Below are 21,494 nucleotides of genomic sequence, written 5' to 3' on the forward strand. Positions count from 1 at the left end.
GGAGGTGCGGAGCGTGGATGCGGGCAGGTCTGGCAGCGGCGAGCGTGAGGTGGGGAGGAGGTGTGACGCGCAGCGTGTGTGGAGCCGTGAACAGGGCCAACCAATCAGAAGCCGATTAATCGATTATTGAAAACGTTGACAACTTTTTCAATAATCGATTATGTCGATTAGTTGTTGCAGCCCTAATTTCCACTGTCATCACCCTTCTGGCCGGCATCCCTTGATCAGAAGATCGAAGGTGCAGGCTGGAAAATCTTCCAACGAATGGTGCTTGGATTCAAAGAAAACAGCGGGTGATTCCTCCATCCACGCACAAAAGTGTTGATAGCAGAATCTGTTGTATTTTTTTCCACCCTTGGTTGAACCAAAAAATAGCACAGTGTATGGTTCTCTCTAGCATCAGGCATCTTAGGCCCCGTTCACATATGGGCTTCTTGTGAACGCAGATTAAACGTATACAAAAGAGGATGTTTTTTGATGCACATTCGCGAAATGTGCACAAACGCAGACCATGCTTGCGTTGCCATTACTAGGCAATGGCACCCCAAACACGGCCGAGTGAGGGCAGATTTTTCCCAGCAAGTGAGAACATGCACGCACACGCAGGGAAAAAGAAAAAAGACACGGAATGAATGTTGCCAAATTTACTTATTTCCCGCAGCCAGGATGTTCCCACATCCCCGACAGCAAGCAATTGAGCTGCAAGTTTGGAAATGACTTGCTAAACTATTGCAGACTTGCCAAGCTTCACAATTTTGTTACACAATTACAGCAAGTCTGCATTGCAAGTCTCCAGATCAACGTGCTTTGCAAAAGTGCTGTACACTTGTAGAGCTCTTGTTAACACCTGCAGGACTCTTGCTGTAGACTTGCCAATCAAATTTGCTGCAAATTCAAAAACTAGAACGTGTGCTGCAAGTCTACAATTTGCCAGGCATGTGTGCAGCAAGATAGAAAGAATTACAATTTAATCCTGCCACAAGTTTGTGGCAAGTTATCCTTGCTATCTCGGTCGCTGTGGTGTAAATGGGCTGAGTACTTACACTGCCCTGTGCATACGCTGTGCAGCAGGGGTGGGCAACTCCAGCCCTCCAGTTGTTGTGGAACTACAAATCGCATGAGGCAATGCAACACTCAGACAGCCACAACTCCTAGAGGCATTATGGGATTTGTAGTTAAAGCTCAGCCGGAGTTGCCCACCCCTGATGTACAGTATACACAGAAGAAAAATCGCTGATGTACAGTATACGAGAAGAATGTTTTTATTGGGCAGAAGCGGCTTTACATGTCTCTCTTGTCAAAAATCCGTACCTCCCAACGATCTTCTATTTTTCTGACTTTACTTCCGCTTCAAAAGGAAAATCTGTCTCGGTTATTACTATGCCATCTTGTGTGTACAAGTCTTATCACTTGGAAAGCTGCATTTCCAGGCGGGTCATTCATCACACTGTGCTATGAAAGCTAAAGGTTACCCTGCCCGTGTGTAAAACATAATCGTACATCAGAAGATAAGAAAGAAACATGACAGCACAATATGATAACACGTATGTATGCCCTTCACATTTTCAGATACACTATCGACAAGCGCTCTTGGTTTCTATACCGTGTCCCGGAACCGGTGAACCCGGTGCAGGGCTGGAGATCAAAGATTCGCCGATCACTTCCGCGATGCTGCATTTCCACCTTATTTTGTCCATTCCCGACCACCTGCAGCTACAGCGACACCTAGCGGCCCCAAAACACGCACAACCGTGCTAATCACCCTGCTGCTTAGGAACCTGCAGTATAGAATGTCCTGGGGTGACAGGGCAGCCTCTTAATAGCTTCGACAGAGGATGAGCCAAAAGTAGACTTGTTACAACAGCTGAAGAAACGTCTATTTTGGCTAAATACCTACTACAGCTCAAAGTACCTATTTTATCATACCTACCATGTGCATGAGGGACACCCTTTAGTACAATGTAAGAAGGAAAAGGGCACACCAATACCACACTAACGTAATGTGACCGCTAAAAATTCCTGCACAAATAAATGAAAGTGGAACTACAGGAATGATCTTTCAAGGTTAATTCACGCCAGCCACAGTGCGTTCCGGCCCGATTTTGGCCGGAACACGCTGGATTTTCTCTGACCGAACTGCACCGCAGGCATTGATGTGCCTAGCTTCCCGTGCGGCCAATCACATTGCAGCTGGAGGGCGTGGCTGCGGTGTCATTCACTTCAATGGACCGCCATGCCCCCTCCCGCCCCACAACAAAATGAGCCGGCCGCAATGCGATCCAGTGCACTCCGGCCAGAATCGGACAGGGACGCACTGTGGCTGGTATGAACTAGCCTTTAAGGATACATACATGCATTCAGGGACTTCCCTAACCTTTTAGCCGTCTGGGGCGGTGGGGAAAGGAAGGGGGCGGCGTCCCACCAAGCTCCTGGCAACCAATCATGTCACTGGTTGCCAGGAGCTTGGTGGGACGCCGGCAAGAGCTCCCCAGGTTGCTAAGAGATGTGTATGGCCCTTACACATCTCCCCACCAGCCTCTTAGCAACCTGGGACACTCTGGCCGGAAAGGGGGTGGCAGCCAGCCACCCCCTGACGTAACCTAAAGAGATGCCACCTGAGGCACCAGCCTCAGGCTGCCTCATTATAAGAAGGGCCATGCATACATTGGTCTAGTTTGGCTCAGTGTAAGTATCCATATCTGATATCCTGAGAGCCACTGAGCATAGCATGAAGTATGTAGGCAAATTAACCCAAAACAGTTTTTTTTTCTCAATGACTACAAGGTGTTCTCTGTTTGGATTAGGTAGAGATCATGATGTAATTTGCCTCTCCTCTCCACTTGGTCTAATCAGAGAACGCCTAGTATTCACTGAAAAACAAATGCAAGGTGTTCTCTGAATGGCGGCAGTGCCATTTGTCTGTGCTCAGTATGCAGAGGGGAAGCCACTGGAGCCACCGCCACAGGAAGAGACTAGCTATCACTGTATGTAGTGCTGACTTTCAGGATCCCCGGCGGTCCTCCATATACAGCGTTTTATCAGATATGGATACTTATATCGAGCCAAGCTGGACTAATGTAAGTATCCATTAGAGATCATTTCTGGAGTTCTACTTCAAAGCTGATATTTTTTTACCATTGTTTTACACTAGTGTTTAAGAGCATGGATGAAAGGGACATCTTGACAGTTCAAAAATACATTCATTTAAAGAGTTTTATCAAAAAGATAGATAACTTAGGAGCAAAGAGGGATTTACTTCTTATATATGAGCAGTTGGGAACTGTGCCTTGGTTTACTTTTACATGTAAACTATACAATTAAAAAAAAACTATTTACAACTGTCTTTTGCACATGTATATTTGTGGCATGCTTCCTAACTTTCTGGGAGCAGAAGGAAGGAGACAGAGTGTGACATGGCAAATAAAGTGAGTGTGGTTTGGGGAAAGGGGGCAAACTGGCATAACTGTGGTGTGAGGCTGTTAAAGAGGCTGCTGACCTCTTAAAGAAACTTTTCTTCTATTGGGTTTTCCTCAACCAATTCTAAACTCACAGATGGTCCAGGGGATGGCAAATAATACTATACTATTAATTATCTCATAAAGGGAACTAATTCTTGTCTGATCCCTAAAGGAATCAGACCATTAAAAACACTCTTTTGATTTCTTACAAATATTAGTATCCATTTATATATCATGCACTTAGAAACACATCCAGCCCTTTTTGAAGCTATTTACTGTTACAGCAAGAATTAGTTACTTTGGAGGACCATAATGCAATTTCACAGCAATACAAAACAATACAATTAAGAAGCTTTGCCGTATGTGCAACAGCTCTTGCAGTATGGAAACCTTCATATGCAAGGAGTGCGCTGTGTTTTTTGTGGTGACCTTAAAAGTAGGGATGCAACTATACTATTTTTTTCAAGGCCAAGTATGAGTACCAATACTTTTCCACAAGAACTTGCCAATACCAATTACCTATACTTTTTTTTAGTGTCATATGACAGTTTTTCTAACATAATACAGACTAATGATTTTAGGACAGTGGTGGTGCGCCATGGCCCAGTCGCAGCTCCAAACGCTGCGATCCTGTTAGTTCTGCCACTGACTCCAAGCTGTAGAGGGACAACAAGTCCCACTAATACATTATATAGCATGACAGAATGGCACTGGCTATAGAGGACTACAAATCTCAGCAATACATTATACAGCAATGCAGAATAATACCATCAGCTATAGAGCACTACAAATACCAGTGATACATTGTACAGCAATGCAGAATAATATGAAGCTCTGCTGCTCTGGGTTGCTGGGCTGATGTCTCCAGCAGAGGGTCTCTGGAGGACCGTGCGCGGTCTCACCAGGGGTCTGAAGGGGCTCGTGGGCAGGTGCATGTGGCAGGGTAAACAGGCGCTGCGTGGTTCACAGAACGGCTGCCAATGTCCCCAGCAAGCGCGGCACCTCAGACACCAACAGTATAAACAGTTAAAGCGCTGGTATCGGCATTTAGTATCGGGGCATTCTCATGCCCAGTATCAGCACCGATATCGATACGTGTATCGGTGCAGCCCTACTTAAAAGCCGACTCTATGTAAAGCCACCCCTTCCCCCTACATTTTTTAAAAAGTACATTATGCAGAATTTGGAGCCGTTGCCCATGGCAGCTTCTCTGTTTATTTTGTTTAGTTAAGCTTTGAAAATGAAAGATAGAAGCTGATTGGTTTTCTTGGGCACCTGCTCCAGATTCTGTCTGGAGCAGGTGCCCAAGAAAACCAATCAGCTTCTATCTTTCATTGTTTTGTTTCAAATGCTAGTTTATGCAATTAAACATACCTCCTGAGGCCCAGTCTGTACGGGCAGTGGGCAAATTGCTGAGCTGGCAGAATTCCACAGTCAGTGTCAACTCACCAACAAGACTCAGAGTGAAATCCAGTGTAGTTTATTTCAGAATTGGCAGGTTACAAGGTTTTTTGAGCATTTCTTAAAAGTGAAAGAGCATAACGGAGCAATATGCTTCCTTATTCTGTAGGGGGAGTTCTTAACTTAATGTGGGAAAAAAAACAAAACAAAAGTAAGAGAAGAATGGGGAAGCAGGGATTGTCTATCAGGGGACTATACTATGTAACACAAAACAGGAGGGGGAGAAACAGCAGAATGTATCAAGGCACAAAACACAGCAATAAAAAGCAATAAAGTGGCCTGCTTGTGGCAGTCTTCTGGCCAGTACAGTGATGTCATGGGCCTCATTTTTTTTATTACTAGAGAGTCCAGTGGCTTGGATGATGTTGGGAGAGGAGTGGGGGAGTTCAGTAAAGCATTTATAACATTAATCTGTCAATATGGTCACTTTCAAATTGTCTGCACCTAATTCATGAAAGCCTTGCAACAGCTTTGTTAAGAGTTCTGACACATGCAACAGATTAAAATAATTCTTATTTGCACCATTTTGCTGTGACAAGTTAAAAAATAACAAGCAGTACGTAATCAACTCCAACTCTAAGTTGGCACAGAGAGACAGACATGCCCTGCTCTTTACCACACAGTGGTGCTGCATCGTACTTAGTAGGGCATGTTTGCTCTGGGAATCGATCATGAATACGACAGCTGCCCTTAAGGTTGGTTGGTTGCTATCATGCTGGTGGCAATGACTCATTCCCGGCTCTATTTAGCTGCCACATGGAAAACTCTATGTCAGATATATGTAAACAAAGGCTGGCTGATATTGTTACCCAAATATGTCAGCTAAATTACACCAGTAATAAGTCATTGGTTGTTAGGACACTGTCAGCTGAGCCACCAATTACATGGGGATGGATTGAAAGTGGAGGAAGCTTGACAGGAAAGCTGTGATACTAGTTCCTCATTAGGTCCACCTAGTGTGTGAATGAAAGTGGACAACAGCGGGCAGATTCCATAGCCTCCAGTGGCTATGGAATCCACCAACTGCCGTCCATGGGCAATCAAGGAAGGCAGACTTGATATTGAACTTGTTGGATAGAGTTCTTCATCCAATCCAACTTCCTTGAGATTAACCGCCGCCGACAGTGTGCTGTATGAAATTGGCCCACTACTGTCAATCACAACAAAGGCAGACCTGATGGGGAACTAGTCTTTCAGCTTCCCTATCAGGCTCCACCCACCTATCAGCAAAATTCCTTGGCCGCTGAACTTACCTGTGTAACAAGCGCACTAGTTGGGCAGGGAGCTTATTAATTCTACGTCTGTGATTTTATCAGGCTCAGCGTTACTGATCTGCACTGTCTACATCATTTTTTATGAATTCCAAGGTGTAAGCTTTGCAGCAAAAGCTGCTTTTTTATTTTCAGAGATGAATGGTTTTCAAGTGTATCTAACGCCAAAACAGTTTTTTTTAGTTTTAGCCACTTCCGGGCCACCATACGTACATATACGGCAGGCTGCAGAAGTGGCTAAACCAAGAACATGGCTGCTGCTGCTGCAACCATGTTCTTGGTGTCATTTTAAACATCCAGCGATGGCTGTCAATGTACATGTGATACGGCATCTATACAGCCGCCGAATCATTTGTACAGTGAGATGATGTGTGCCCCTAACCCACCCCCCCCCCCCCGCGCCAGGGCCGCTGTCGGCTTCCCCGCGCTCCTCTGTCTCCCATGCGGGGCCCAGGACCAGCACAGCGGGCCTCCCCGCAACGATGTCTCCATAAAGAGAACCTTACTATTTTGTATGTATTATTGTTGCTGGAGAAATTGCTGCCTTGTCCTGTCATCATCTAAATTTATAAGCTCTGCAAATGTAAGGTGCCTTACAATTCACACTATCAGACCTGTTATGCACCTTTACAGTGATGCTCTGAATCTTCAGTTTTGCAGCCATAATCCTTTCCTGTAATGCCCTTGAATGATCTACTGCTCTAATTATGTTTCCTAACCATTATGCCCATTATGCTCACCATGGTGCAAATCCACCAGTCAGACCCCCTATCAGCATGCTGGCACTGCAAGTGCAACTCCCCTAAAGTACTGCTCAAAGATTTTGCTACAGTGTGATATTTATGTTTTTTAGGTAATGTCTGTGCATTGTAGTGCACTACTACATATGTTATGCTGCGATAGCCTAGATGCTTTGAGGTGCCATTCAAAATTTCCCTTCACGCTAAGTGATCACTAGGATAGAAGATGAAGGGTTATATCTGAAATCAGAACATAGCAACAAGAGCCTAACTCCTGTTCCAACCTTTGACCAAAAATAATGCAAACATAGCTGGTCTTCCTCACTTGTGCAGTTTTAATACGCTCTACCCTGTGGGGAAACACCCGCGACTCTTTTTGAAACCATTTATGAAATGAATTATAGCATTTAGATGCCCATCAAGAGTTGTCAGATATGGAGTAACTTTCTGCCTACTTTTAGGGTGAGCATTCTAGAAAGCATACAGAATGCTACCTAAAATTCCAAGCTCTGTTTAGGCAAACTTGCAAGTTCATGTGAATGGAGAGGGCAGGGGCAGTGATCTGGCATGATGGTTCCACTGCGATAGCATTTGCTGTGGGACTGATAGATTTCGTCACTGATAAGGTCAGTGCAGCATTTTAGTGTTTAGGGCTAATTTCACATTGGCAAATAAATGTAATATTTGGTATAAGGTTCACTCATATTTCCTGTGTATGTACAACTACTGTTAAAGTTAAAAAAGAACAGGCCTCAGTGGTAAAGTGGACGTTATTTTATTTATTGAATAGCACCATAGTGGGAAACAACTCCTAGATGTAATATCTGTGGGAAACAGACTTGGAGAAAAGCGTAATTATTATAATGGAGTGGATGTTTTAGTCAGTTCAAGTTGGATGAGTCTCAGGAGAAGAGGCTGCAGAATGTAACATGTAAGTGTGAGTCAAAGAAGGCAAGGCCTGTGAGGAACATGACAGAACGTCCACTCTCATGTACTAGTATAGTCAGTAACAGAAAAATAGCTGTTGATCCAGAACTAAAGGATGACAGATTACTGAATGTCTCCAGCCTCCCCACGCTCAGCAGACTCTTCTTTGCTGGACGATTGCTTGCTCCATGCAGTCTCTTTGAACACAAACCACACATTGGCAGCCCAAATCAGGAAATTCAGAAAACCAAAGAGCTGGTGACATAAAGAAGATATAAATGATAGTGATAAATTGGAACAGGCATGGAAAAAAAACAAATAATCTTAAAATGTTTTTAGATCCATACACTAATGGTCAAAATGTATATTACAGATTCAACATGTTAATAAAGTGATTTGTTGTAAAAATAAGGAAAGATAAGTATTACTAGATCCTATGTTGGCAGGCAGCAACAAAACAGATACTATACAGTATGTCCCATATTTGCATTAAGACCATACAATCTGCAATGTTTAGGCAATTGTAACCACTTTAAATCACCGTTCTTATGCAAAAATGACCAAATATAACAAGCTTCCATCCATAGTTTCCCATAAGTGAGTATGGCCCCAATGTTGCCTGTGTAAGGAATTGTACTACTGTTAAATATGAAAGAAAGGGTAGGACTGTGCTTATGATCAATTGACTGCACTTCAGATGCAGAACTGTTTATTTGTAATCTAGCAATCAATATATGTATATGTACAACTACTGTTAAAGTTAGAAAAGAACAGACGTCAATGGTAAAGTGTGAAAATCTGAGTGGACTGGCAGAATTGGATACTTTAATTTTGACTAACAACTTTTGGTTTCATGGTGCATTGCGAATAGGAAACCCACATTTTATTTCATAAAATTTTAATCTGATAGCGTTTATGTGTTCGTATTTCCATAACATTTGTTGCTGAAATAGTATAATGTAATTTGAGTTACAGCCAGGTTAAGGGTTATAGTAAACTTATGGGTGAAAATAAATATTACATACTGTATATGAAACTGTTTGTCAACTGCAATAAGATAAATGGACTTTAAACAAATTAAAGCAGAACTACCCCTCCTATTGTTTACAGTCAAGGAAAGTGCCATCTTAGCCTCTATTTGGATTGCAGTTGCCATGGTGCTGCACGATCAGCTATGGCACCAGTTACTTGAGGGCTGGAAAGTTCAGCTGAGAGCTGAAATACACACTGGCAACCTTGACAGTTGACATGCCCTCATAGTAACTGTTTTAGGAGACAGTTAAATTGGTGGGTCAAAGTCCGCTTCAAAGCCGAACCTCAGCTAACCCTTTTTGTTCAGTTCAAGCAAGCCTTTTCCTTTTTTTAAAAAAAAAAAGGTTTAAACCATATGAATAAAAACTGATTTCTGTATTCTCCCCTGTCAGTAAGTAGAACTAAACCCACTGATTTAACTGTTTCCCAAAACAGGTACACTCAAGGCATGCCTCCGCTGAGAACTGTCACTCTTGCCCATGTGCTTATATCAACTCCCAACTGACCTTTAAAAGCCCTTAAACCACTGGCATCATAGCTGATAACATGTTCAACACCATGGCAACTGCAGATCTAAATAAAAGCTAAAACTGCACCATTTTCACCCGGATAGGATAGGAGGTTTATTTCCAATTAAAATTATTTTGCCTTATAACGGCGAGTTTTGTTGGAATGCTTGGCCTGTAAAAGGAAATAGAAGAATATCAGATCTACTGGCAGGATAAACAGGTAATAAAAATATTTTATGGGGTTACTCGGGAAAACACGTTTTCTTTAAAGTCCATTGAAGGACACAGGATAGTAGTAGTTTGTGGACATGTGGGTTTTACCGCTGCCTACAGGAGGTTTGGACACTGGCAAACCAAAACATGTTAAGCCAGTCCCCATATAGCAATGTCTCCAACCATCATGCCCCAGTTTTGTGAATACAAAAGATCCAGTTGTACGGAAGGAACGGACCTGTGTTCCCCAATGGACTTCAAGGTTTTTATAGAGGGGTATAAAAAAAATCGTATTTTTTTATTGTCCATCGAGGGACACAATGCAGTAGTAATTCTTGAACATGTAGAACTTCCAAAAGCAGTCCAACTGAGGGGCTGCCACTGAAAAATCCTACAGATGTATAATTTCACTACAAGAGTAGAAGAAGGAATCAAGCTTGAAAGAAGGCTTGATGGGGAAAAGTCAACCCTATATTGAGATGGTCAGCACAACTGAAATGACACTGAACATCAACCTGGTGTACCAGACCAGCATGCATTTTAACACCAATAGAAGAACATGGAATATATGAGCAGAAAGAAAAAGTCCTTCCAGATTATTATTATCATGCAGAATTTATATAATGCCAACAGCTGATCACAGCCAAATGTACTTATTGGATGTGGGACTGTAGAGAAGCTAGGATTAGGAATCCACCTAAGGATTAGGAATCCACAAAAAAAATCACCTGGAACGATCATCCAGGAACTAGCTTCCATGAAGGCTGCTAGACTTACAATACCCCACTTAGGGAAAGTATACAGTCACATTCAAGATTGTTCTGTCTGCTAACCCTCCAGGGAGGTAACCAAAATATTAGTGAGAATGCTTCCTTGCAAGGAGGAAGGATGTGTGCCATGGAAAGGGCTAACAAAAATGCAGAGATCTGGAAATTGTCAGTAAAAACAGACTTGAGTAGTCTGTGAAAGGATACATCCATTGGGAGGATGCTCCCAAGAACAGGGAAGGGGTAGTTCCTACTCTGCCTAAAATCTAGCAAAGTTAGCCAGACCTCCAGGAAGAAAGTGCCAGATAGGGGCATAGCCCCAAATCAGGTTCTCTCACTAAGAAGGAGAACTGCAAGGGATAGAGGGAGAGCACAAGAAGGGAAAATGGGGGGAGAGGAGTCCCCAGATTATCCCAGAAATTCCCTGAAGAGGTAAATACGAAGAATCTCAAGTACCTCATGAACCTTAAGTGAATGATAGAAGGATCTTTTATTAAATTCCTTAGGTTGTTCCCATTTTCTAAAAATATCATCAAATTGTTGATGATTCGTGCAGACCTTTGCAGAATATTTTTGTCTGCAAAAGCCCATTATTTTCACCACTCTTTTGTCAGAGGCGCTGGGTTCTTCAATATTAAGTGTCTCAAGTATTGACTGTATAAAGCTGTCCATGGCTTTTGTGGCAAGTGGTTGTATCCCCTGACATTTCTGCCTCACTTAGGAAGGGTAGGAATCCACACATACACCATACGCAGCAACTAAAGCCCCTGGTGTGGTGGTTGATATGTGATTCAGTGGAAGAAGGAGGTCACTTCCTGGAACCTCTATGAACTGGTCAAAGAGGCCTTGTCTAACAACCCTGGTCAGTCAAGACAGGAAACCTATCTTGAACAGGAGGTAATGCTTCTGAAAAAGAAATGCTAGCCAGACACAGTGCAGGAATCCAGCAAAGGTGGGAGTAGAAGCGGGTAATTTAGAGGAGGATCTACAAGTGTCATCTACAGGGTGTCTCAGTATAGAACTTGAATGTGCTCACACCATAAGGAAGATGTAAAACGGGATGTAGGGGTCCACCAGCATCAGCATGGCAACTGGTTTTCTTTCTAGTGTCAGAGATATTTCCAAACAGTTTAAGAAAAAGCTTCAGCAACCTGAGGCATTGCAGTGGCAAAGGGGTTTAACACAGGTGAAAGTTAGAATTCTTTGCTCCTTAGACACTAGGTTGCTAGGCACCCAAGTACTCACTAAGACATACAGTAAGCAATATAAAGCCTCTATTCTGTCCTCATTGTTCACACATGGAAGTCCTATGAGTGCCTACAATACCTGTTTTTACATTATTTGTTTTCATGTGGAGCACCAGGACGTTTGAATAGTTTGAATAGAGTGATGATACCATCTTCCTTTGAGCATATATATACAGTGGCTTGCAAAAGTATTCAATCCCTTTGGCATTTTTCCTATTTTATTGCATTATTACCTCCTGGAATTAAAATTGATTTTTATTTGGATTACATGTAATAGACATACACTAAATAGTCCAAAATGGCGAAGTTCAATCAAGAAAATAACTTATTTTGAAAAATTATAAAAAATTTAAAGTGGAAAAGTGCTGTGTGCATATGTATTCACCCCCTTTGCTATGAAGCCCCTACATAGGATCTGGTGCAACCAATTACCTTCAGAAGTCAATAATTAGTTAAATTAAGGCCACCTGTGTGCAATCTAAATGTCACATGATATCAGTATATATAATACATCTGTTCTGGAAGGCCCAGAATCTGTAACAACACCAAGCAAGCGGCACCATGAAGACCAAGGCGCTCTCCAAAACGGTCAGGGACAAAGTTGCAGAAAAGTACAGATCAGGGTTGGGTTATCAAAAAATATCCAAATCTCTGAACATCCCACTGAGCACCATGAAATCTATTATTAAAAAATTTGAAAGAATATGGCAACACAACAAACCTGCCAAGAAAGGGCCGCCCACCAAAACACATGGACCAGGCAAGGAGGGAATTAAGCCGTAAACTCCACAGAACTAGCCTTCATGGAAGACTGGCCAGAAAAAAAGCCATTGCTTACAGAAAAAAATAAGCAAACGCATTTGCTGTTCACCAAAATGCATGTGGGAGACTCCCCAAACATATGGAAGAAGGTACTCTGGTCAGATGAGACTAAAATTGAGCTTTTTGGCCTTCAAGGAAAAGGCTACACCTAGCACAACCCCAAGACCTCTCCTCATCCCGAGAACACCATCAGTGAAGCGTGGTAGTGGAAGCATCATGCTGGGGGGATGTTTTTCCTCAGCAGGGACTGGCAAACTGGTCAGAATTGAAGGAATGATGAATGGAGCTAAATACAGGGAAATTCTTGAGGGAAACCTGTTTCAGTCTTCCAGAGATTTGAGACTGGGACGGAGGTTCACCTTCAAGCAGGACAATGACCCTAAGCATACTGCTAAAGCAACACTCGTGTGGTTTAAGGGGAAACATTTAAATGTCTTGGAATGTCCTAGCCAAAGCCCAGACCTCAATCCAATTGACAATTAAACTGTGGCATGACTTAAAAATTGCTGTACACCAGCAAAACCCATCCATCTTGAAGGAGCTGGAGCAGTTTTGCCTTGAAGTATGGGCAAAAATCCCAGTGGCTAGATGTGTCAAGCCTTTAGAGATGTACCCCAAGAGGATTGCAGCTGTAATTGAATAAGTATGCACGCTCAGGTTTTCTGTTTTTTTTTCTTGTTTGAATCACAATAAAAAAATATTTTGCATCTTCAAAGTGGTAGGCATGTTGTATAGATCAAATGATACAAACCCCCACAAAATCTATTTCAATTCCAGGTGGCAATGCAACAAAATAGGAAAAATGCCAAGGGGGGTGAATACTTTTTAAAGTCAGGGTGTGTGTGTATATATATATATATATATATAAAGAAAGTGAAAGTGAGAACAGGGCCCCAAACTAGAATTAATAGAATGTAGTTAGTGAAAAATTCTCCAGCAATCTAACTCAAAAAAGACACAGGAAAAGCCTCAGAATACAGCTTACTCAGCTGGGTAGTTGCTCAGTGACTGTCAGCAAACTGGGATTCTAGTATAGCATGGGGCCAAGTGAGACCGCTGTATTTGCAGAAGTCCAGTGTGAGCACTGATACTGATAATCACTACTGCCGTGATTATCTGGATTAGAGGGTCCGGTATTACACTACATGAAAAATAGGATTTTTTTGTGCTCACAGTGTACCAAGGTTATCAAGGCCAATTGGGAGCCACTAGAATTACCGGTGTCCCTTCAAGTTTCACTAGACAAAGTTGTGGAAAAAGTTTTAGAGGAGGAAAGGCATAAAAGAGATTGCACCTGTCCCACGGTACCACCAAGGCATCTGTCGCATCCGAACAGAAGTTTTGCAGTTTCCGATTGAAAGTGCAAGAGATTAGAAGATCAACGTCTGGAGTTCTGCATTTCTGACAAATCTGAAGAAAAACTTCCGGATGTAGAGCTCATTCTTGATCCAAACTTTGACGACTGAGATAATCTGCCCTGCCAATTGACAACCCCTGGAATGTAAACAGCAGAGCCAGTACACATCTTTCTGCCCAACAATGGATGTGAGACACTGTCCTGCGGTCTTGCTAGGCTCCTCCTACCTCCTTGATAATTGACATATGCTACCACAGTGGCATTTGTATGACTGAATTCTGACCGGGTGTCCCGGTAGAGTCATCCAATGTAAAAGACAGAGTATGTTCGCATGCAATTCTTGAATACTGATTGGTAACTTAGCCTCCTCCTTGGACCAGAGCTCCTATGCTGACAACTGACTAGTCACTCTGTCCCAGCCGATGAAACTGGTGTCCTTTGTTACAATCTTCCAGCAAACTGGAAGAAATCACCCTCATTAGAGCAGGGAAACTGAGCGATCACGCCAAGGAGACTTTGACCATCTGGTTCACCTGCATTTGTCTGTCCAGCGAAGAGGGTGACTTGTCCCATTGTTGAAGAATCTATCTCTACAGAATCGGAGTATGGTGTAGCGCAGATGGAACTGCCTCAAAAGAGGCAGCCAATTAGACCCAGAACCAGTGGCAGATCTGGGGGGGGGGAGCAACGGGGCAATTTCCGCTTGCTCCCTCCGCCACTCTGCCGAGCCCGGCTAGCCTCCCCTGCCCAGAACTCTCATACAAGTGTGAATCTTCACCCACTTGCAAGAAAGCAATGCGTGAATTTGAAGCCTATGGATCTCTTCCAGAGGAAAAAAAACGTGGCCTGGTAAATGGCCAGGATCATTCTCATATACTTCAGGTGAAGGAATAGACTCAAGGATGATTTTCCGAAACTCCGGATCCAAGCAAATTTCTTCAGAGTGCGAATGGAGATCGGAAGATTCATTTACAAATCTCACTGAGAATCTGCTTGAAGAAGGAATTTGTCCAAGTAAGCCACCACCAATATCCCTGCTGTTTCAACAAGGCAAGGACCAGTTCCAAAACTTTGGTGATTACCCGTGGGGCTGAGACAAGGCCAAAAAGAAGGGCCAAAAAAAATGGTCCTCCCCACCAGGAAATATAGGAAATTCTGATGAGCCTGACCGATCGGAACGTGGAGGTAAGTATCCTTAATGCCTATGGATACCAGAAATTACCAGATGAGGAGAAGCAATTACTAAGCAGATGGACTCCATTTGAACTTGCAGACCCTAATAAAGGTGTTCAGAGCTTTGAGATCTAAAATCAGACAAACCCAGTCTTTTTTGGGCACAGTGAAAAAATCTGAATATCCTTTTTCTGATGGTGGGATCAATGGCAAGCAAATTAATTAAAGGTTGAAATGAAAGAAGGGAGCTAGAGGAAAATTAAACTCTATTTTCTATCCAAAATAGCCAGTTCGCAAACCCAGCTGTCTGAAATTTCGGACAACCACAGGTCCACAAACAGAAGTAAGCATCCTCCCCACATTAGCTGGGCAGGTGGAACAAGCCCTCGTGTGGAAGAAGTCTTCTCCTTGACGCTAGGCAAAAAAACTGAGCTGTCTTAGATGGGGTGTGGCCACCAGCAGGAGCTGTCTCCAAGAGCTGAGCTTCTTTTTTGTGACTAGCGTCCTACTCTTGCAAGTGGCAGTATAACACATTGGTACAGAGATCAAGATCTCCGCTGTGTCCTACAATGAACAAAAGAGAAAGATAGGTGCTGGGGTGAATCTATAGGATCTGGGGGGACCAGTATGACTTTGTGAGTAGCTGTTCATAGAAGAAATTTCATCTTGAAAGTTAAGATCCAGCAAAGCTGGGGAGAGACATCCTACCACCTCAGTATATGAAGCTAAATTGAGCTTGTTAAATACATGCAGGACTATAGCCAGTAGAAGGGTATGTGCCCTTTATTTTGCCTAGTGTCCAAACTTCTAGAGCAGGGGTGGGCAAACTCCAGCCCTCCAACTGTGGTGAACCTAGAATCCCATCATGCATATGTCTCCGGGAGTCATGCTTGTGAGGATATTGCAATGCCTCATGGGATTTGTAGTTCCACAACAGCTGAAGGGCCGAAGTTTGCTCACCCCTGTTCTAGAGGCAGCAATTTCATCAGGAGAAGACATCGATTTCTTTACACTTTGACATATCATTTAGTTCCATTTCCTTGAAAGTGTGTGTAGTAGAAGTGATGTATTGTGGTCATTGCTATACACTTTGTTTCTCAAAAGTTGATGGATTCTTTTGACATGGTATTATACACTTACCACAGATATGTTTGCAAGTCCAAATAATGGTGCGATGCTGGCACTGCAGTTGACATTGTCCAGTTGGCACACAGGCATAGATGACAATAAGCTAGAAGGATGAGTGGCTAACTTCACATCCGTCAAGCCCTTTCCCCAAGCTGATGCAGCTACAAGCCACAAGAAGGCAAAGCTTCCAGTGACACAAAGATCCTGCACAGATATAGACAAAGATTAAATTAGAGACACTGGGCAGTTACTGTTGTTATAAATAGTATAAAAATTGATGTTATCATTTCCTATAGAGCAACTGGTCTAAGATGCACTTTAAAGGTAGTTATCCCGATCAGGGAACTAGTAGACAAGTGTTGGGTTCTATCCTCCACGAATGTGAAAGCTTCTGTACATGCTCCCTATTGCATACTAAAAAGAGGAACACAACTTCATTATTCTCCATAAGAGAACAGGGCTGAGTAGATGCAAGACACTGCATTCATATTTTATTTCAATCTTTATTAGTGGCTGCCAAAGGTGCACATAATGACCTCTTCTGCGCGGCCTAGTCAACAAGCTTTAATGTACTGAGCTCTACAGGTTGTCATAAGCTTTCAGCATGCTCCCTCATAGGCTGAATTTATGTAGTCTCTAGCCTGACTTGGCGCTATGTTACAGCCAGGCAGGTCAAAGAGAGGAGTGAATCGACAGCTACAGCAGATCAAAGCATCACACCACTAAACCCCAGGGTACTAGCAAAATCATGTACTATTAGATAACACATGGAAGGAAGGCACAGATATAGCCTAAGAAATGTATTAGAGCGCAAGATTGCAGACTGTAAATGGAGACAGCAATCTACTAGAGCTAGGAATAGTGATAAGCATGCAAGATACAAGCCATTGAGGTATGGAAGTCTTCATGCCAGGGGACTGAAGGAAACTCTTAAATTCCATTTGGCTTTCTGAAAGCCTTTATGCATGTTGTTGGGCACTTTAAATCCATCCTGATGTTTATATTTCATGCTTCTTGCTACGGGGACAGTCTAACTCCATGGGCCAAAATGGCGGAAGGCTACTTTACTTGATTGTAGTCCTTTGAAGCAACCCTGTCAGTCTGTACAGAAATCCTAAATGTAACCTCCCTACAATAGTATATGTATTATATTCACCTCTCTGGCAGCTCAGGTCTCCTACCTTATTAAATTTTTAGTGCTGCAGGCTGTTGATAGAATTTAACTCTTCTGGGAAATTCAGATGCCTGTGTCCCCCGCCCCATGTTATAGAACAGGGCAGTGAAGTAGGGGATGGAGGAAGGAACCACAGCACATGGCAGAAGAGACAGACATCAAATACTCCATGAAGTCTCGAACACTGAAGAGGCTGGTAGGGCCTGCAGCACTGGAACTAAGAGAAGGTAGATGACATAGGCCACCTGAGAGGTAAGTATTATACACCTACTATTGCAGAAAGCTGGAATTAAGCATTTTATTTTTCATACTGCTGAGTTCAATAAGCTGGTATTATGGTCATAGAGATAAATAGAATGGTAATTCAGATAAAAGTATACTATTAATTTTACCAACTTGACTGTATTTATAATGCATTAAATAGGTTCATGCATTTTATGCCTCATATGATATATACTAGGGATGCACTGATACACCGATACTAGCATTGGTGCGGATACTGAGTATTTGAGGCAAGTACTCATGCCTTCCCTGATCCTGGAACTTCCGGTCAGAGGGAGATTTCCTCTGACTGGCAGTGCCGCGAGGGAACATGGAGCCTGCTTCCCGGCCATTCAGAAAGCTGGGCGGCGGGCTTCCTGATTGCCTGGGAAGATTCCCAGCCAATCAGCACTAACCCGGCCAAACAGCCTGCTTCCCGGCCAATCAGGAAGCCGAGCAGCGGGTAATAACCTGCCTCTCAGCTTTCTGATTGGCCAGGAAGCCGGATCCATGCTGATTGGCTGGTAAGCCGGCTTCCTGGCCAATCAAGATCGAGCGTGCCAAACAGCCGGCTTGATGCTGATTGGCTTGGAAGCCGGCTTCCTGGCCAATCAACATCAAGCTGGCCAAACAGCCGGCTCGGTGCTGACTGGCTTGGAAGCCAGCTTCACAGCCAGTCAGCTTCGAGCTGACCAAACAGCATGGAGCTGACTTCCCAGCACATCAGGAAGCCTGGCAGGGGTAATGACCCGCCTCCTGACTTCCTGATTGGCTGGGAAATATAAATATGGGTACTTGATACTGAAAAAACAGTATTGGTGCATCCGTAATACATACACTTGCTATACTGCTTGTTAAATCAGTACATTGTGTAATAACTATACTCCTGATTTTTCTTTTTTTAAATATACTGCAAACATTTTCAAGACCTTTCTTTCTGCTCTGCATTGCTTCCTGGCAGAAAAAGAAAAACTTGCATAACAACCTGGAGGCTCTGTCCATTTGGTTCTTTCTGCAAATCCTTTATTCATCATAATGTCTGCCTATTCTCTGTTTAATCTACCAATAAAATCACAGATGCACATAAGCATGTTACATGATTTTCTTGCAGAAGTGTACATTTACAGCCTGCTGAAAGTCCAGATTGTCAGGTCAAACTCCTACAATTGGTGCACCAGGAAAGTGAACCTGTGCTCTGTTCATGCAGGGCAAATCAAAAAGGTTAACTTAACTGCCGCTCCCCTCAACTTTACCTTTCCTTAGCTCCCTCACCATTAATTTCAGCCGACAGGAGCAAAGAAAAATACCTGATAGTCCTATGTGTGGGAGCATTTGACTCCCTTTCCTTCCCTCTCACACACCCAGCACTACATTCGGATTGAGAGAGACCTCAGACACATACTGTATGTATGAAACTTCAAGTCACAACTTACAAAGGGTATTCTCTCTTTGCTCCTAATGGCTGAACAAATCAATGGGAAAGCAAAAGGAAGGGGAGTATGGGAAGCTGGGTAGTGAATCTGTCAACTCCAGTCTAATTTATATCCTTCTTTTTATCGATGTTCTATCTTGACCTCCTAGATGTTTTCCCTGTATGCATGTTAGCCTTTTTACCACAGCATCAGCCAGTTCTGACCATTAAGTCTCTATTTTATCATTTCTTAATTTGCTAGTTGTACTTTGACTTTTGCTTACCACAATTGGCACTCTTCGGATCTGAGTGTATCTCTCATGGAAAATCAAGTAAATGGCCAAGGCCAGCATAGAGTAGAGGAAAGCAAAGACAGCTAATGTCACAAAAAATTCAGCTGGTGCAGAAAAATCCCCTGAGAGGTGCAAGACACGGGCTTCAGTGTCACCACATTTTGGCATCTCATAGCGTTGCCGGTACAGCCTGAAGAAAACACACACAATACAAAACACGGTAGACATACTGTAACAGTGCTCAAAACAGTTACTCAAAAAATGAAGTTAAAACTTAACTTATTAAAGATTGATTAATTAAAATACCTGAACAATCTGAAAAAAATTAAAAACTAAGAGTTTTAAAATAAGGTGAAAATATTTGAGAATGTTTTGAAGCTACATAATCTGCCATTAGTCAGATAAGGTAAAATAAAATTGGAGGTCTCATCGAAAGTAATAACAAGGAAATGAGTATAGTATTCCAATAGTACTTTAGAATATAATTACAGCGCAACAGCCAAAGCTGATGTCACATAGTAAAGCTATATTTTCAAATCTAGAAAGTAATTATGATTATGGATATCATGCTAAGGCTTTACCTGAAAGGATATGAAAAGGACACAGAGATGAGATCTGTGTCTGTCTTTGTTTCTTCAAGTTTACACATCACGACTGCTGCAGTTTCTCCACTGAATGAACCACAACATCCAAAGGCAAAGATAGCAAAGAGCTACAACAAAGAGGAAACGTGGGAAAGGAAAGAATGAACATTAGAAGCAAGAGAGCTTTATGTTAATAGACAAGAGATGTGTGAACAGTAAGAGCGGGTGTTGTGTAAAATCTAAATAGAAGAGATAAAAGAATCTTGTTCTATAATCTGGGTAATAATGACAACTGCTAATTCCATAATACATAGCAAGCAACTGCTAGCAGCATGCAATATATAGGCAGATAATGTTCATGACGGTGAAGATTGACATTAGGAACAGTCATATTCTTTCCCTTTTTTACAAACCTTTACAGAAATTAGACTGTTTTACAGACACCTATGAGGCCAACTAATATATAAAATCTTCGTACTATAAACCGACACTAAGCTGCACATGGTTATTCCCAACCTATAAACTACATGACATACTACAAGCTAATATGATTTACCCTATTTATTAAACACATCTCGATACCAAACTCATAATGCATGGCACAAAGTATGCTGAGATAAGTACTATGTATAGAGCATGTACAGTCTGCACAGATCAAATGTTTTCTAATAGAACTTTGGGTTAGAATAAAATACATAGTAAACACACAAAAGGGATTACATTCTATTGTGTCTGAAAAATAGCATCATAAACGAGTAATATTACTGGATTTCTTACATCATTTCTATATAGTGATTTTTTCAAGATTGCCTTATCATTTTTATTTATACATACATAAAGTTGTCACGTTAGTATATCCTAGAAATCTCTCCAGTCTGCCAAGAAGCTCAGAGTTTTACCAGCTATAGAAAATGATTAACTTGCTGTGACTGCCCTGCAATGGCCTCTGTCCTTGCAGTAGCATACTGGGAGAGTTTTTATTAGAGGTGCGCCGAAATGAAAATTTCAAAACCGAAATTAAAAAAAAATGTCAGGTCGAAACCGAAAATGTTTATTTTAACTTTTTTAAATATTTTATTTTGATTTATTTTTTATAAACTTTTAAATTTTTTTATATTTATTTATCGATTCATTTTTTATTAAATATTTTTATTTTTTACTTTACTTTTAGGGGCTTCTGGAAAATATTGGGGGGTCTAAACAGACCCCTGATATTTCCCTTTTAAAATAGAAAAAAGAGATTTAGGACACAGAGTCGGCCGGCTGACACAGTTTCTCTCCTCCCCACTGGGACACAGAGCAGCGCCCAGCAGGGAGGAGAGAATAGGATGCACCGCTGTATCGGCCAGAAAATGGCACTTTCGGTATCATGCCATTTTCGGCCGATATGTTTCGGCGGCTGATCTATCGGTGCATCCCTAGTTTTTATACTGCTGAGCCCTGCTACAGAAGTGGCATATGTGAGTCACCAGGGAGATACCCAAAGCACTACTTCAGCAAGGGAGTTGGAACACATTGTCCAGTGGAAAGAACTACATGTCACAGCACAGAAAACTGGTAAGTTGATTTCCCATGTCACCAATGTCTCAACTTCAGGGATTGGCCTCTTCACTAGGAGGTGTTTCACCAGAATTGTGGGGAACACCAGGCATAGACTTACCATAGC

General features: G+C 42.3%; 1 protein-coding gene across 1 annotated transcript in view; it reads right to left on the reverse strand.

Moving 5' to 3' along the window:
* Window positions 1-7,850: 7,850 nt before the first annotated feature.
* Window positions 7,851-21,494, reverse strand: part of SYPL2 (synaptophysin like 2) — a 31,333-nt gene continuing 17,689 nt past the window's right edge. Inside the window, exons 3-6 of the mRNA XM_018566999.1 lie at window positions 19,826-19,956; window positions 19,236-19,434; window positions 16,118-16,309; window positions 7,851-8,112 (exon numbers count right to left, since the gene is read on the reverse strand). Coding sequence (XP_018422501.1) covers window positions 7,981-8,112; window positions 16,118-16,309; window positions 19,236-19,434; window positions 19,826-19,956 — 654 coding nt within the window. The 3' untranslated portion in view covers window positions 7,851-7,980. The remainder of the gene's footprint in view (window positions 8,113-16,117; window positions 16,310-19,235; window positions 19,435-19,825; window positions 19,957-21,494) is intronic.

The sequence above is a fragment of the Nanorana parkeri genome, unplaced genomic scaffold, assembly GCF_000935625.1.
Source record: "Nanorana parkeri isolate BGI_ZX_2015 unplaced genomic scaffold, ASM93562v1 scaffold995, whole genome shotgun sequence".
Taxonomy (NCBI): Eukaryota; Metazoa; Chordata; class Amphibia; order Anura; family Dicroglossidae; genus Nanorana; species Nanorana parkeri.